Genomic DNA, 18955 nt, shown 5'->3' with positions numbered 1-18955 from the left:
GCCATGGTACGCCCTCACCTGGAATACTGCATCCAGCACTGGTTACCGTATATGAAGGACACAGTACTACTCAAAAGGGTCTAGAGAAGAGCGACTAAAATGGTTAAGGGGCTGGAAGAGTTGCCATACAGTGAGAGATTAGAGAAACTGGGCGTCTTCTCCCTAGAAAAGAGGAGACTGAGAGGGGACATAATTGAAACATTCAAGATAATGAAGGGAATAGACTTAGTAGATAAAGACAGGTTGGTTACCCTCTCCAAGGCAGAGAGAACGAGAGGGCACTCTCTAACATTAAAAGGGGATAGATTTCGTACAAACGTAAGGAAGTTCTTCTTCACCCAGAGAGTGGTACAAAACTGGAATGCTCTTCCGGAGGATGTTATAGGGGAAAATATCCTCCAGGGATTCAAGACAAAGTTAGACAAGTTCCTGCTGAGCCAGAACGTATGCAGGTAAGGCTAGATTCAGTTGGGGCTCTGGTCTTTGACCTAAGGGCCGCGGCGGGAGCTGACAGCTGGGCACGATGGACCACTGGTCTGACCCAGCAGCGGCAATTCTTATGCTCTTAGGCTTTTATTTCTCTAGTGCTGAAGTACTTTCTGACCCTTGCTGTGGCTTATGGGGACCCCAAGAACAGCCAGTTGAAGACCTCTCCAAAAGCAGTCAATACTCCCCTCCACCAAGTGTAGCAGTCACCAACAGCATCCTTGAGCCACTGAAGTGCAAGGATCTGTGACACAGGGATACTGCTGCTGCTTGCCAAGCTTGGCAAAAAGGACCGGGGGGGTCACCTTCAGAGGAAGTCCTCAGCTGACATAGCTTGAAGGTTCTCAACAGCTGGAGTATTTATATTAGAGGCTCTGGCAGAAATCCATTTACAAAGTATGCATTCTGGGGGCGTGGCTTGGAAGCGCATGAGCACGGTCAACGGGTAAACGGTGAGCTCCGTCTCAATAGACCTTTTAAAAGATAAATAGGTTACAAAATGTGTTTTTATCCGGCTCAAAAAGGAGGATTTATTAACCTATGACATCCGGAAAGCAAATAAGGCTGATTCAGCTTTTGCAGCAACGGGAAGTGCTAAAAGAGCGAAATCCGAGCCGGCGACCCCCTCGAAAAATCTAACAAAAAAGACAACTTGGAAAATAACAAGATCATTCTTGAGCTGTGTGCAATTAGAGAAATTGCATCGGATAACTCAAAGAAAATTCAAGAGGTGAAGGAAGAGATTTCTATTCTTAATAAAAAGTGGAGTTAGCTGAAAACAAAATGGAGAACCTAGAGAAAAGAATCGAGACAGTTGACACAGAAGTAATTCAAGAAGATTGAGATACTTACACAGATGCTGGAAGATTGCTGTAAAAGGAAGAGAAGGAGTAACTTGAGATTATTAGGGCTTCCGGAAGGGGCAGAGAAAAACAATATGACTTCCTTCTTAGAGAACCTCCTCCCTAAAATCCTGCCAATTAAAACGAAGTTTCCCTTAGAAATAGAAAGAGCCCATAGCATACCTTCAAAAAGGATTGACAGACAAAAGGGACCGTATACAGTAATCTTCAAGATCTTAAGGCACCAACAAGCATTGGAATTATGTCGTCTTGCAAAAGAGAATAAAAATTTAAAATTTCAGGTTTCCCGTATTCACATCGTGCCAGACTTCGCGCCAGCAACTGTAGTTAAAAGGAAGAGTTTTCTAGATTTAAGGCTGCAACTGAGAAATATCGGTGCAAAATATGGCTTGATTTACCCGGCGATTACAGAAATAAAACAACTAATTTCAAAGAACTAGGAGATTTGTAAGAATTTTTAAAACAATTGGAAGAACCAATGACTTTATAAATACTTAAATTATGATATATGTTACCTAGGAAAATGAGTTAGATCATATAACTCATTATATATGAAATTTATAACAGTTTAATCTAAAGGTTTATCGGCTCATGAAAGAAACGTTGATAATAGAATGTTGGCATCTGCGTGTGTAAGGAAACGTTACTGTGACAATGGATTTTGAAAACGGAAAGCAGAGAAATTTTGATATGAAAGAAATCACATGATTGATACAATTATAACACTAATATGAATGTGGAAATAAATGTATGATAAGGCATTTATCGTCAAAGTATCAGGAAATGGATGAGATTTATGGGTTTTAAAGCAAGGAAAAGTGGATGTATAATAAAAGTTCATGACATCTACTGTTTTAAAATGATAGCCCTATTTCTATCATATCTGAATGATATTGTCTAGTATATCTGTTTCCACATTCATGTGTGGTTTGTTTCTTATTAATAACATTTTTTCATGATGGGTAGTCATCACAATGTATGATGGTATAGCATTATATAAAACGTGATTTACTAATTAATTTTGGAATGTATTTAGTTTTAGAAGTTTATGTTAATTGTTATGTCAATGATTAATTTATTATTGATTTACAATGTAGAAATTTGAGTAAGATATTAATTTCTTCACTCATTTATTATTTATTCAATATGAGAGTTCACATTGATATAGTAAAATTTAATGGTGGAAATATTTAATGTTAAATATAATTTCAAAAGGCAAAATTTATTATAATTATTTATATGGGGAATTGTTTCTTCATGGAAAAGCATTAAGCATATAACATTGAAGGAGGAAAATATGATTAGATTTGTAAATAAATATAAGGTTAGAATACATTAATTAATATATCATTACTAGATTACTTAATATAGATGGATTAATAATTTAAGGATTCTTAAAGACTAATTTTAGTTAATGGTTACTTTTATTATATATGAAATGGATAAATGCAGGAAACTACAGGCCGGTGAGCCTCACTTCAGTTGTTGGAAAAATAATGGAAGTTTTGCTGAAAGAAAGGATAGTGTACTTCCTTGAATCTAATGGGTTACAGGATCCGAGGCAACATGAGTTTACAAAAGGTAAATCGTGCCAAACGAACCTGATTGAATTTTTTTGATTGGGTGACCAGAGAGCTGGATCGAGGACATATGCTAGATGTAATTTACCTTTAGCCTTTGATACAGTTCCTCATTGGAGGCTGTTGAACAAACTTGAAGGGCTGAAGTTAGGACCCAAAGTGGTGAACTGGGTCAGAAACTGGCTATCGGACAGACGCTAGAGGGTGGTGGTTAATGGAAGTCGCTCGAAGGAAGGAAAGGTGAGTAGTGGAGTCCCTCAGGGATCAGTGCTGGGGCCAATCCTGTTCAATATGTTTGTGAGTGACATTGCTGAAGGGATAGAAGGAACAGTGTGCCTTTTTGCAGATGATACCAAGATTTGTAACAGAGTAGACACCGAAGAGGGAGTGGAAAATATGAAAAAGGATCTGCAAAAGTTAGAGGAATGGTCTAATGCCTGGCAACTAAAATTCAATGCAAAGAAATGCAGAGTAATGCATTTGGGGATTAATAATAGGAAGGAACCGTATATGCTGGGAGAAGAGAAGCTGATATGCACGGACGGGGAAAGGGACCTTGGGGTGATAGTGTCCGAAGATCTAAAGGCGAAAAAACAAGGCAGTGGCTGCTGCCAGAAGGATGCTGGGCTGTATAAAGAGAGGCGTAGTCAGTAGAAGGAAGAAGGTGTTGATGCCCCTGTACAGGTCATTGGTAAGGCCCCACTTGGAGTATTGTGTTCAGTTTTGGAGACTGTATCTGGCGAAGGACGTAAGAAGACTTGAGGCAGTCCAGAGGAGGGCGACGAAAATGATAGGAGGCTTGCGCAAGAAGACGTATGAGGAGAGACTGGAAGCCCTGAATATGTATACCCTAGAGGAAAGGAGAGACAGGGGAGATATGATTCAGACGTTCAAATACTTGAAGGGTATTAACGTAGAACAAAATCTTTTTCAGAGAAAGGAAAATGATAAAACCAGAGGACATAATTTGAGGTTGAGGGGTGGCAGATTCAAAGGCAATGTTAGGAAATTCTACTTTACGGAGAGGGTGGTGGATGCCTGGAATGCGCTCCCGAGGGAGGTGTGGAGAGTAAAACTGTGACTGAGTTCAAAGAAGCGTGGGATGAACACAAAGGATCTAGAATCAGAAAACAAGATTAAATATTGAACTAAGGCCAGTACTGGGCAGACTTGCACGGTCTGTGTCTGTTTATGGCTGTTTGGTAGAGGATGGGCTGGGGAGGGCTTCAATGGCTGGGAGGGTGTAGATGGGCTAGAGTAAGTCTTAACAGAGATTTCGGCAGTTGGAACCCAAGCACAGTACAGGGTAAAGCTTTGGATTCTTGCCCAGAAATAGCTAAGAAGAAAAAATTAAAAAATTTAAATTGAATCAGACTGGATGGACCATTCGGGTCTTTATCTGCCATCATCTACTATGTTACTATGTTACTTGGATCTAAGATGTCCTTTGAACTATCTTTAATTTGTGGGCATAGAAAAGTATATTTCCATAAATCTGGAAAGTACCGGTATTAAGACTAGAATGAACCATCAAATGTATAAATGGTAGTAAAGATTGAAGTGAACGTTTGAGAAGAAGGCCAGAAGGTATAGGATCACCTGGAGAGGTTGTGGTACGAAGTTTGGATACAATTCTAGATAGTTGCTGTAAGCTAGGCAAATTAAAATTTGCCATGTTACTACCTAAAATACGGCCAGCTACATTGCCATATGTATTTAACATCTGATTGTTTTTGTAAAAAAAACATGCTCCTTATGTTCTTTATTTTCCTTTGATAAAAATCTGCTAGATCTTGTGCTGCTGGTAAGGATGAATTGAGAATTTTGGGCTCATGGTATGTGGCTAAAACTTTAAAAGTCTTACATAAAATGGATGTATTTTGCCCTATCTTTATTTTATTAGAACACTTTAGTGTGTATTTACATGCAATACTTCAGCTGAATCTTCAGTGTTTGGCCAGTATATACTGTATAGACCAGTGTATCGCAAACTGTGTGCTGCAGCGAGATTCCAGGTGTGCCGTGAGTGCACATCCTGTAGGTAATCGGCCGGCGCCACTGTCTCACCTCCTCTCTGCACCCTCCCTACTGGTGTAGTAATTTCAAGATTAGCAAGCTCAGGGCCCTGTCTGGAGGGTCTCCGCATATGCGTAAATTTTGACGTGATGCTGTCACAGCATCAATGTTTACGCATGCCCAGAGGCCCTGCAGATATGGCCCCAAGTTTAGTGCGGTGGGGCTTAAAAAGTTAGCAATACACTAGTATAGACCATTGATATGGGTCTGGTGATGGGTTTCATGGGATTAACGCCAAGATGTCACCCCTCTTACCAATAAGATTTAATAGTACATTTCCCCTAGGATTTGACAAACCCACTTTTTTAGCCTGGGATTCCAAGGGTATAAAATTTTTGTCTTAACTGGTCATGGGGAGGGGAGGGGGCGGGGAGGGGAGGCAACTTAAATCCTTCTCACAACTTAGAGAGGAATTTGATCTACCCCAAAGGGACCACTTTGCCTATTTCTAGATCCGTCACTATGTTTTGCAGCTTCCATGGTCTGATCTCACTGGAGATCAGTAAGTATTATTATCTTCAGCTTATACTTTCAGATCTCAGTTGAAGATGCCTCTTAGATTTCAACATAGACATTTAAAAAATAAAACTCCATATAATGATCATCAAAAATTACAGATTTCATGATCTAGAGCAGTGTATCACAAACTGTGTGCCTCCTGAGATTATAGGTGTGTCGCGAGACCCTGGGGAGGAGGAGGAGAGATGCTGGCTGACTATCTATAGGAAGTGCCTCTCACAGCAAGAGGCACATCCTGAAGGCAATCAACCGGCGCCAGCACCTCGCCTTCTCTCCGTGTGTCTTCCCTGCTAGCATCCTCCATTGGTGGCTCAGGGCCCATCTGGAGGGCCTTTGCGCTTATGTGGACGTCAGCATGTGTGCGACATCACTGCATCAATGTCCACGCACTTCCGGATGCCTTGAGCCACAGTTTAGTGTGCTGTGGCTCAACAAAGTTTAAAGGACACTGGTCTGGAGACTTGCATATTACAAGATGGTTTCATTCTCAAAGCCATCAAAAAGATACACTCCTTGAAAACCTATATTTATTTTTGGGAAATACAAATAAAATTTTGTTTTGTCTGTACATGTCACCAAAGAAGGTGCATATTATCAGAGCAGATGCTGTTTACTTAAAGTGTGGTCACTTGGAAGCTACCTTGGGTAATATGCTTTGGTCCCGCCCTTTCACTGCTGCCTTCTGAACACAAAACTTTGCTTTTATCAAAACCATATGGACCATCACAACCCGAGTACAGCCCATGCTGCTTCTTGGATTATTTGCCAACTTATTATCCACAAAAGAAGGAAGTAAGTAGGTACATTCCTTCGATGGTCTACATTAACAGCCTTAACTATGGCGGTCCCAAATGATTCATCTGATGGCATGGCTACGAAAGATTATTTCTTTTCAGCGCCCCCCTCCCCTCCCCGACCCATCTCTCCCTTCCATCCGAACCGCGAGACTAAAGTATCTTATAACAAACCGGCAGCGTTGGCAGTAATCTAGACAGGCTCTTCGCGGCCTGGGCCTTTCCTCTGCCTTATCAATGATGACATCATCAGCAATGCGGCAGAGGAACGGCCCAGGGTTCTACTGCACAAGGGATGGGTGAGAGGGAAGGAAAGATGCTGCACATGTGGGGGAGAGAAAGAAAATAGGAAGAATTGGGGTGGAGGAGAGGAAGGGAGAGATGATCATTGTACATGAAAAAAATAAGACCTAATGCTTTTTTTGGGCCCAGAATTAATATAAGATAGTGTCTTATTTTCGGGGAAACATGGTAGTATTTTTGAAAAGAGTAAACACACGATTCACATCCGCCCTCTTCATTCCACTCAGTATTTTATAGACCTCTATCATATCACCTCTGAGCCATCTCTTCTCCAAGCTAAAGAGCCCTAGTCGCTTTAGCCTTTCCTCAAAGGGAAGTCGTCTCATCCCTTTTATCATATTTGTTGCCCTTCTATATACCTTTTCAGTAGTATATAATGGTCTCACCATAACAAAAAAACCCCAAAAAAGATAAAAACATTTATAGGAATGATGAAGGGTTGGGGTTTTTTTTGGGTTTTTTTTTTTTTTTTTTTTGTGGAGGGGGGGGGGTTAATAGCACAGGTTTTTTTTTCAACTATAATACGGCTGAAGTGCTTTAGAGGTTTTTGTGATAGTGTGTATAGTGTATATAGATTCACCCTTTTTGACCTGTTTGTCTGTCAATTAGATTGTACAGCAAGGCATGTGTCTGGTAGTGCTATAGAAATAAGTAGTAGTAACAATTCTAATCGCTTTATCTCAAAAAACGATATATGGACCTAGAAAAGGTACAGAGAATGGTGACAAAAATTATAAAGGCTAAAGCAACCAGGGCTCTTCAGCTTGGAGAAGAGATGGCTCAGAGGTGATATGATAGAGATCTATAAAATACTGAGTGGTGTGGAAAGCGTGGCTGTGAATCGCTTGTTTACTCTTTCCAAAAATACTAGAATGAGGGGGCATGCAATGAAGCTACTAAGTAGTAGATTTAAAACAAATGAGAAAATATATTTCTTCACGCAACATGTAACTAAACTCTGGAATTCGTTGCCAGAGAATATGGTGAAATCAGTTAGTTAGCTTAGCAGGGTTTAAAAAAGGTTTAGATAATTTCCTAAAAGAGAAGTCTAAAGGCCATTATTGAGATGACTTGGGGAAATCCACTGCTTATTCCTACGATAAGCAGCATAAAAAGCAAAGTTACTTACCGTAACAGGTGTTATCCAGGGACAGCAGGCTGATATTCTCAAATGTTGGTGATGATATCCACAGAGCTCCAGTAAGGACAGCTGTACAAGTGCACCTGCACTGCAAGAACTTAAAGTTTGCGACTGACCGCACACACAAGTGCCTTCCCACCCAATACAGGTGAATGTCTCCTAAGTTTAGTAAGCCAGCTAAGAAGCCAACCAGGGGAGGTGGGTGAGTTGTGAGAATATCTGCCTGCTGTCCCTGGATAACACCCATTACAGTACACAGTGTTTTATCCCATTACAAGCAGGCAGTATATTCTCACGTGGGTGACCTCCAAGCTAACCAGAATGGGATGGTGGGAGTGTTGGCCTTTTAGGAAAATAAGATTTTGTAATACTGTTTGGCTGAAGAGTCCATCGCGTCTGGACAAAAATTCTAGACAATAATGAGAGGCGAAGGTATGAACCGAGGAGAAAGTAGCAGCTTTGCATATTCCATCAATAGAAGTAGAGCAGAGAAAAGCTACTGAAGATGCCATAGCTTGAACTTTTTATGGGCTGTGACTCGACTCTCGAGTTGCAGCCCAGCCTGATCATAACAGAAATGAGATGCATGTAGCCAACCAGTTGGATATCATCCTCTTGTAAACAGGATGCCCCAACTTGTCAGGATCAAAAGAGATGAAAAGTTATGGAAATGATCTGTGTGATTTAGTCCTTTGCAAATAGGAAGCCAAGGTTCATTTGCAGTCTAAGAGTGTGAAGAGCCATTTTTCTCCTGGATGAGAATGAGGCTTGGGAAAAAAAAAATACTGGAAGAACAATCGATTAAGATGGAATTCAGTGACAACCTTTGGTAAGAACTTTAGATGAATGCAAAGCACAACCTTGTCACAGTGGAACACTGTAAATGGTGGATCTGCTACTAATACTTAAAGTTCACTCACTCTTCTGGCAGAAATGAGAGACAACTTTCCAAGTAAGTAATTTGAGATCAATCATAGACATTGGTTCAAATGGAAGTTTCATCAACTGAGCAAGAACCACATTAAGGTGGCTTTACATTGAAAAGTCATTTCATAAATCTGGAAATGAGAGGATGAGCAGTAAGAGGTTTACCATTCACTGGCTGATGAAAGGCAGTGATCGCACTAAGATGGACTCTTAACAGAAGTGAATTAGACACCAGAATCAGACAAATGGAGGAGATAATCCAAAACCAGGGAAACAGAAGGACTTCGGATCCTCATGATGAAAAAGACAACAAGCAGAAAAACATGTCCACTTTTGCTGGTAACACTGCTGAGCTGCTGGTTTTCTGGAAGCTTCTAATATTAGTCTAACAAGCTGAGAAAGATGAAGATCAGCTAAACACCGCCTGAGAGGTACCAAGCTGAAGGTTGGGATGGTAGAAGAGAGCCTTGACTGTGTGTGAGAAGAGATGGAGAGATTGGCAGAGGTATTGGCTTCATGAAACCGAGTTGAAGTAGAAAGGAGAATCATGGTTGTCTGGGCCACCAAGGAGCTATCAGAATCATGGTGGCAGATTCTGCTTGGGCTGGACAAGAGTCTTGAGAACAAGAGGAATGGGTGGAAACACAAAGAAGTTTGTTCGTCCAGTTCAGGAGAAAAGTGTCTGCTTCTAGGTGATGAAGTGAATACAGCCTGGAACAAAAGTTGGGTAGCTGGTGATTGTGGGGAAATGCAAAGAGATCTACTTGTGGAGTCTCCCATAGAGAGAAGATGTAATGGAGAGCTGCTGAGTACAGTGTCCATTCGTGAGGTTGAAGAAATGGCCTTGATGGATTTTTGGTCTGTCCCAGTATGGCAATTCTTATGTTCTTAGTAGTAGTAATATTCATACCTTCAATTTCTTAAGGTGAGAGTTACACAGCTTTTATAAAATAGATACCCTTTTGAATTTCTTGCACAGGTATCTTATCATAAAATCAGACCCTCTATATTCTATATGGAAGGCAATTCAGTGGTACTTTGGAATCTGAACTTAAATCCGTTCCAGAACCCCGTTCGAGTTCCAAAATGTTTGAGTTCTAAGACAATTTTTCCCATTGAAAATAATAGAAACTGGATTAATCTGTTCCTTGGTCTCACAAACTCAGATTTTCCAATAAATTTAACAGAGACAACAAGTTGTTCGAGTTCTGGGGCGTTAGGATTCTGAGGCACCATTGTATATAAATACAAATATAAAGTAATGAGAGCAATTCTTCAATCCCAGGTTACTTTTACAAAAGTTTTTGAACACAGCAATGCTGTCTTACCTTGATTTCTGGTTTCAAGCCTTTCCACTGAATAGTTATCTTCAAAGCTTTCTTCACTTTCCAGAGCTGAGAAGTGAAACAATTATGCTATTTATTCCTTACAGAATATATATTTCAATAAACTAAGTCAACATAAAACTGAATACACAGACAAGCAGAATATGATCTGAAACAATGTTACAAAGACATCTTACCATCTGATGACAGCCTGAAGCAGGAATATTTCATCAACAAAAAAACGTACGAGTGTGGATTACATGCAAAGTCCATCAACCATAGCATCCCGTTTCCAGAAAATCTGGATCACTAGAAGTACTGCGCTGATACAATAAATTTACTGAGTTACGTTGCTGTGTGATAGACCACATTAGTGAAGGCTCTATGAATAGATCAGGTTGGGCAGACTGGATGGACCATTTGGGTCTTTATCTGCCGTCATCTACTATGTTACTATGTTACTTTTGCAAGCTGAACAATTTTGGATCCATAATTTAAACAATGAAGAACCCGAGGGATTAAATCTTAAACTTGATTGGAATGCATTTGAATAGAGGATTAGAACTTTGAATGTTATAAACAAAACTTTCCTTTCACATTGTTTATTGCACTTTGCTGCAGTTTACTAGATTTTAATGGCGTTTTAACTTGCACTTATTTTGCACTTTACCACGTGTTATGCCTATGGCCAGGGGGTAACTGAAACTCAACATACTACGTAATATGTCTCCTCAAGTCTGCATATCTGACCTCCGTGACCTGGGTGTTGCCAAGACAACATCAAAAGGACAGTAAAACCAGATGGAAAGCTGGTTTCTGCAACAAGTTTGCTTATCTGATATCCTGACCTCCTTGACCTGGAGGTTGCCCAAACAACATCAAAAGGACAGTAAAACCAGATGGGAAGCTGGTTTCTGCAACAAGTATCTGCTATCTTGACCTCCTTGACCTGGGTGTTGACAAAACAAAGAACAAAAGACCAGAACCGGGTGTGCCTGAATCGTAATAAAGGACGCTGGTTACTGCAGGACCAGCTGTTTTTACTATGAACTCAGCAGCTTTTATAAAAGACGGGACTCTGCCCCTAACAGTAGAATCCAAGACGTCTAAAGGGACAGTCTCCCGTGTCCACCCACCTATCAATTGCAGGGATTCCCAATTGTGAGGGCTGGTCGTTGCCTGGGATTACGGTGAAGCTATTTTATTCTTATATTCATATAAATATATATATATTAAAGGGTTATTGTTTATGCTTTTATATTGTCTGTGTGCTTTTCTGAGTGTCACTGATCATCCCATCTGACAGAAATAAGTGGCGGAACATATTGGTACCAGAAGTGGGGTGATCAATGTGGTCAGAAAAGCTACCCAGAAAACAAGGGGTTGAGGAGCAGGCTCCCAATCCCTCCATTCCGGATTGGAATGACAGTATAGGTAAATTAATGGCCACTGAGTGGTCTGTAGAAGCAGGATTATGTGAATCCTGTACTTTTGGAAGTGGGGATCCACATGAATTATGTGCCTCCTTACAAAAGGTGAAAATCTCAAAAGGAGAAGAGCAAGAAGGAATTTCTAGACAAGGAAGGATGGTTTTGTCAGACTGGAGGAATTTGCATGAAGCTAAACATGAATTACAATTGAAATTAGGAGAGCTGGAAAAGAAAAGGTGTAATCAACAGCATGCCATTAAAATGCTACAATGTCAGAATAAGTTGTTAATGGATAAGGTAGACACCTATCAAAATGTAACAGAAAAGGCAGCTGTGCGATGTGCACGATATAAATACAAGAAACGGAGGCGGAAAGTGAGTTACAGAAAAGTTAAAATCTTAATTTATCATCTGCCGGATGATTGGAATCCAAACAAACGGGATGGAGATATTTGGGATTCAAATTCTAATAACAGTGAGGAGGATATATGTGTTGAAGGAGAACAGGCAGAAAGTTTAGAAGCAAAGCCTGTGAGGAGACAAAGATTACAGGGAAATCTGCAGACAGGAGAAAATCTGACTAGAAATAATGTTATGGAGGATGTTACTCAACAGGAAGTCATGGATATGATGGCACGCTTTACACAGCAGCCTGGGGAACCACTAATACAATGGGTAATTCGGGTGCAGGAGCTGGGCGCAGCAGGGATTATGTTGGATGCCACAGATGCCCCTAAATTTGTTCAAATTAGTCAAGAAGTAGCAGTACAAAATCCGTTACGGGAGGATCCTTATCCTGCTAAAAATGCCCAATGGTCTTTATTAGAGATAATTAGTAGGGGTGTCACGAGGCGATATCCACTTGAATCTGATTGGCCCTCAAATGATAAAATTTGGTATACATTAAAAGAAGCTCAAATGAGAATTAAGGAGGAGGCTATGAAGGTAGCCTTAGTAATAGGTCACGCTGATACCAAATTTGTTTATGACTCATTTGATTAAATAGTGTGCTTATTTACAGATTAAATTCAACCCTGAATCATTGCCGATGGAAGAAAGCATGCCGGAGCTCTGTGTTTGTCTGTTTCTGTTATGTGTTGTCTGTTTTAGCTTATGGGGTACCCCAATAAACATCGCACATTGGCCATTTCCAGAGTTTTTCCACCCCTTCTATTAGTCCAAATGGTACCATATCCCTTTCCAAAAAAGATTCCCCCACATACAAGAAAGTTTCTTATGAAAACCATGCTCACAATGATTTTATGCTATGGCTCATACAGCCCAATTATAATTTAGTTAGGGGTTATATTATAAGAGGATATCTGAAGAGAAAAAATTAGAAAGCTTTATACCTGTTAAAATGGTGCTCATTGTTATTTGATATTTGCTAAATAAAATAAAAAATAGTCTCTCTTTATTTAACTTACCAGGTATAAACAGTGCAGTGCACATCTCTGACATAAGTTATTTTGGTATTACCATCAGTACGTGTTTATGGTCTCTCTTAAGTGACATAATAATTAGGTCCAGAACATAAAAAGGTGTATTTTCTGAATGTTCTACACAATACCTTTAAGTGCATTAGTGTTGTTTCTCTTATCTCAAACAAATACTACCTTACACACCAGTATGGTGTCACATGTTATCACATTCTGTACATAAAGTGGTTTTTCTTCTTTTTCTTATCTTCTCTTTTATCACTAGGGGTGTTTATTGTAACTAAAGCAGGGGTGTCCAATGTCGGTCCTCGAGGGCCGCAGTCCAGTCGGATTTTCAGGATTTCCCCAATGAATATACATGAGGTCTATTTGCATGCACTGCTTTCATTGTATGCTAATAGATCTCATGCATATTCATTGGGGAAATCCTGAAAACCCGACTGGATTGCGGCCCTCGAGGACTGACATTGGACACCCCTGAACTAAAGCATTGAAGCTAAACAGTCATGATGAAATATTTTCCTTGGAAAATCACGTACTGGGAAATGTTATTCCATATAGACTTTCATCCCTTTGTGATAGAATTGGTCAGCTCTCCTCTCTTATTCTTATGATTTGGCTAACATGCTGGGTTAAGAGAAAATTTCACCAGATCGAGAAGATGATGACACGCAACCAGACATACAGTGCCGTGCCATGACGCTATTATGTGGCACCGACTTGGGAATAGAAGTGAGCCTATATCCTGCCACTTCACATTAGGGCTGGTCTCTGGGGGTGGTGCACTTGACTCTTACGTGAGTGAAGGCATGTGAGTGGCATAGCAAGCCTATTGAAACTGGAGCATAGCCAGACCCTAACCAAAGCTGCTACCAGATAACTGCAGTGATCGATGGTGAATATGAAGCTACCCTAAATGTATGTAAGCCATGAGTAAGAGCACAAATATAATATTAATAAGATTATTAATTTCCATGATTCCCTATACGTGATACTTTCAAGTAAAATGCCTAATTAGCAAGAAATATTAGGGAATGCAAGAATACCAGGTTTAGAACATAAGGAAATAATTTAACTTGAGGTATAGTAAATACTATTGTTTCTGAAATACTGGCTGGCAAACAAGCATATTTTGGCTCCAGAGTAGCAGATGTATTTAGATGGGAAGGTGAATGGGTGCCAAATACTGTACGATATGATCAGTTAATGTTACATGTCGTCAATGATAACTGTGTTTTGTTTTTTAAAACTACATCACATTCTGTACCCTTAGATAGAAAATGGTGTAATTTTGAAATGAAACAATGTGTCCTTTTACGGTGATGCCTTTGACATTGGGACCCCAATTAGGGTTTCCCACTTGTCATGGGCAACAAATAGATGAACAAAATAAGACAAACGTGTCATCTATGAACCATGTTCTTTACAACATACTTAGCAGTACTGTTGAACTTGTGATTCCTGCTATTCAAGCTCCCTTTTCAGTATGTTTATATCAAATGTAAATATTAATTTTTCTTTTGCCGATATACTTACTCCAATTATTTTATTGCCATCTATAAAGAAAGCCATGCAAAATATAGCAATCCTAAATAAAGCAAATCAGCAATGTAACCTTACTTTGCTACAGCATAAAATAGATATGAATTTTGACTTGTATTCTGTGACAGATCACATTGAAGCTACCACTGCACACCCTTGGTGGGATGCTTTTACTAGAGGGAGGGCTACGGCACAAAAGGTGTTTCTTCATTCCTTACTCTATATTTTTGTTTAACTATCCTTATGTTAACATTTCTTAATTGTGGGTTTACCTATTGTGTATACAAAAGGACACTCTCTCCCTTTATTCGGATGATTTCTTATTGGGAGGTGCAGACTTGAGGATCCAGGGGTGGACTGTTATGCCTATGGCCAGGGGGTAACTGAAACTCAACATACTACGTAATATGTCTCCTCAAGTCTGCATATCTGACCTCCGTGACAACATCAAAGACAACATCAAAAGGACAGTAAAACCAGATGGAAAGCTGGTTTCTGCAACAAGTTTGCTTATCTGATATCCTGACCTCCTTGACCTGGAGGTGCCCAAACAACATCAAAAGGACAGTAAAACCAGATGGGAAGCTGGTTTCTGCAACAAGTATCTGCTATCCTGACCTCCTTAACCTGGGGGTTGCCCAAACAACATCAAAAGGACAGTAAAACCAGATGGGAAGCTGGTTTCTGCAACAAGTATCTGCTATCTTGACCTCCTTGACCTGGGGGTTGCCCAAACAACATCAAAAGGACAGTAAAACCAGATGGGAAGCTGGTTTCTGCAACAAGTATCTGCTATCTTGACCTCCTTGACCTGGGTGTTGACAAAACAAAGAACAAAAGACCAGAACCGGGTGTGCCTGAATCGTAATAAAGGACGCTGGTTACTGCAGGACCAGCTGTTTTTACTATGAACTCAGCAGCTTTTATAAAAGACGGGACTCTGCCCCTAACAGTAGAATCCAAGACGTCTAAAGGGACAGTCTCCCGTGTCCACCCACCTATCAATTGCAGGGATTCCCAATTGTGAGGGCTGGTCGTTGCCTGGGATTACGGTGAAGCTATTTTATTCTTATATTCATATAAATATATATATATTAAAGGGTTATTGTTTATGCTTTTATATTGTCTGTGTGCTTTTCTGAGTGTCACTGATCATCCCATCTGACAGAAATAAGTGGCGGAACACCACGATTCTGATTACCTTTTTCAATCTTTTGATTGTCAGTTTGTCAGCAAATCACATTGCAGCAACAGCGTCTCAGTATTGATGCGTTGCCACTTCCGGGTATGATGTCACTATACCGGGACTATTCAAATTTAGTGCGAGTCTCGAGGAGCCATCTTCGGATGCAGGAGACACATTTAGCGTTCCATTTAAAGGTATGTTTTGTGGGTTTTATTTATGCTTTTGAGGACGTTGATTGGAATATTAAGCAATAATATTAAGCAATATTTTTAAGTACATGTCATCCTTATGTTTTTGTTCCAGTCTGATTGGACGTGTTACACCCTGAGGCAGCAGATTTGTGAAACGCTGGCCACCGTTGGTATACCAATCAGCTGAAGATAAGTTAAAAAATATTTTTCTCCTATCTTTTTATGTCCTCTATAAGCACAGATGGAAATCAAAAAATATTAAAGCCTACTCTAAATGAGAGGGGTCAGGATACTCATGTGAATATTGTCTAAAATCTCTTTATTAATTTATTTTTGTTAAAAACAATGCAGTTAATTAAATACTTATAAATTAGTAAAGTGCTCAGTCCGTGTAACCATTAGTGCAATGATAACATGCTGCAATGGTTAATCCGGGCCCATCATAGACTTTACTGCCCCATTGCCAACCTCCTACCAAATTAGTAAAAAATATTAAACTTATCTATAGTCTCTCCTTAGGTTGGGTTTCTGTCGTAACCACTGGATATACAGTGAAAGTGAGCTTGTGCAAAAAGTGATATGGTGCTGTAAACATGACTCCTTTGGTTTTCATCTACCCCCCGACTCGAGTTTCAAAATTATCTTCGTCAGGAGGGATACTAGGAGCATAAAAGCATTACAAAACTTAAATTATTATTAAATCTTCAAAACACATGTTATCTAATCTAATAATTTTACAAAATTCTCGATTTACTAATATCCGATACAAACGTTCTAAATCAAATATCACTCAATGAAGATATCTACATTCATACCTGTCTATCGGCTCACAATGCCTGGGGAGAATGAGCAATGCCGGAGACTCTCTCAACTTGGAAGGTGCTTTAAATATTCTATACAATAACCCTAGCCGGAAGAACTCCCTCTAAACCGGAAACTAAACTTTTACAGAATTGACCATTCAACTTCCATATTCAACCCTGTGGCTGTAAATGTTTTCCAGTTAAATATGAAACGTTCCTTATAATGTAATATTTTGCTTAAATCGCCGTGGAAATTTTTTATTTGTATCGAGACTGTATACTGTAACGAGTCAACTGTGTGAGATTTTTGTAACCAATGGGCTACCAGAGGGGCGGTAACTTGGGCACAGCGAATATTACTAAGATGCTCTGTGATGCGAGTCTTTATCATCCTGCTCGTCTGACCAATATATAATTTGTCACACGGACAGCAGATATCACACCTTCAGACTCGCAATCTGCGCCCGACGATAGCTTAAATTGTTTACCATTAGAGTGAGGAACTGCAATCTGATCCTGCTCCATAACATATTTGCAATACAACAGTGACCACATTTACGGTGCGGGGATGAATACCTATAATCTTTGTCATATGTGAGCAGGGAGGGGTAATTTGCATAGCACCAAATTTCCCCATCCTGCCCCACCTGGCTACTTTTTCGTGCCACCAGGCAGGAAAAAATTTCTGGGGAGAACACTGCATTATGGTTATATCCAGACATTACCAAATCAAAGAGAATATGAAGAGAGACTGGCAGGGGAAGCAACAAACTTCAAATCATTCTCAGGTACGTCAAGGGGAAGCAACCAGCAAGGGAAGAAGTGGGACCCTTGGATGATGGAGACAGAAAGGGAGTGGTAAAAGAGGAAAAGGAGATAGCTGACAGGTTAAACAAATTCTTCATGTCAGTTTTCACAAAGGAGGACATAACCAACATTCCGGAACCTGAGGAGATCGTAAAAGGAGACCAGGATGAAAATCTGGTCCAACTAGAGGTGGATGTCCTCAGGCAGATAGACAGGCTAAAGAGCGACAAATCGCCAGGTCGGGACGGCATCCACCCAAGGGTACTCAAGGAACTAAGGAATGAAATAGCTGAGCCACTTCGGCAAATATGCAACCGATCCTTAAAAACTGGAGAGATTCCGGAAGACTGGAAAATAGCAAATGTCACGCCCATCTTCAAGAAGGGCTCAAGGGGAGACCCAGGAAACTACAGGCCGGTGAGCTTAACCTCGGTCCCGGGAAAGATGATGAAAGCACTGATTAAAGACAGCATCTGGGAACACATCGAAAACACTGGGCAGCTAAAGCCGAGCCAGCATGGCTTCTGCAAGGGCAGGTCATGCCTCACAAACTTACTATACTTCTTTGAGGGGGTAAACAGCCAGGTGGATAAAGGGGAATCTATAGACATCATTTACCTTGACTTCCAAAAAGCCTTCGACAAGGTACCACACGAAAGACTGCTAAGGAAGCTATGGAACCACGGGGTACAAGGGGAGGTCCACCGATGGATCAGAAACTGGCTGGCGGACAGGAAACAAAGGGTTGGAATAAAGAGCCATTACTCAGACTGGCAATGGGTCATGAGCGGAGTTCCGCAGGGTTCGGTGCTGGGACCGCTCCTGTTCAATATATTTATTAACGATCTGGAGGCAGGAACAAAATGTGAGGTTATTAAATTTGCGGATGACACCAAACTATACAGCAGGGTTGAAAACACGGAGGACTGCGAAGATCTCCAAAAGGATCTGACAGCGCTGGAGGAGTGGGCCAAAAAGTGGCAAATGAGCTTCAACATAGGGAAATGCAAGGTCATGCATGTAGGGAAAAAGAACCCGATGTTCCCTTACAAAATGGGGGGATCACCGCTAGGGGTGAGTAACCTTAAAAGAGACCTGGGAGTGATGGTAGACACATCATTGAAGGCGTCGGTGCAGTGCGCCACAGCCTCAAGGAAGGCGAACAAAATGTTGGGAATCATTAAGAAGGGTATCACGACCAGGACGAAGGAAGTCATCCTTCCACTGTATCGTGCAATGGTGCACCCACATCTGGAGTACTGTGTCCAGTACTGGTCGCCGTACCTCAAGAAGGACATGGCGGTACTTGAGAGAGTCCAGAGAAGAGCGACTAAACTAATAAAGGGTATGGAGGACCTCTCATATACTGATAGACTGAAAAAGCTGGGGCTTTTCTCCCTGGAAAAGCGGAGACTTAGAGGAGACATGATAGAAACCTTCAAGATCATGAAGGGCATAGAAAGAGTAGACAGGGACAGATTTTTCAAATTATGGGGAACCATAAGCACAAGGGGACACTCAGAGAAATTGAAAGGGGGAAGGT

General features: G+C 40.6%; 1 protein-coding gene across 1 annotated transcript in view; it reads right to left on the bottom strand.

The window, feature by feature from the left end:
* Positions 1 to 18955, bottom strand: part of CLPTM1L (CLPTM1 like) — a 332661-nt gene that overhangs the window by 84826 nt on the left and 228880 nt on the right. Inside the window, exon 10 of the mRNA XM_033929667.1 lies at positions 10018 to 10083. Within this exon, the coding sequence (XP_033785558.1) occupies positions 10018 to 10083 (66 nt within the window). The remainder of the gene's footprint in view (positions 1 to 10017; positions 10084 to 18955) is intronic.

The sequence above is a fragment of the Geotrypetes seraphini genome, chromosome 2 (genome assembly GCF_902459505.1).
Source record: "Geotrypetes seraphini chromosome 2, aGeoSer1.1, whole genome shotgun sequence".
Lineage (NCBI taxonomy): Eukaryota > Metazoa > Chordata > Amphibia > Gymnophiona > Dermophiidae > Geotrypetes > Geotrypetes seraphini.
Note: the sequence above shows the minus strand (reverse complement) of the source record. Positions and strands in the feature narration are given on the sequence as shown.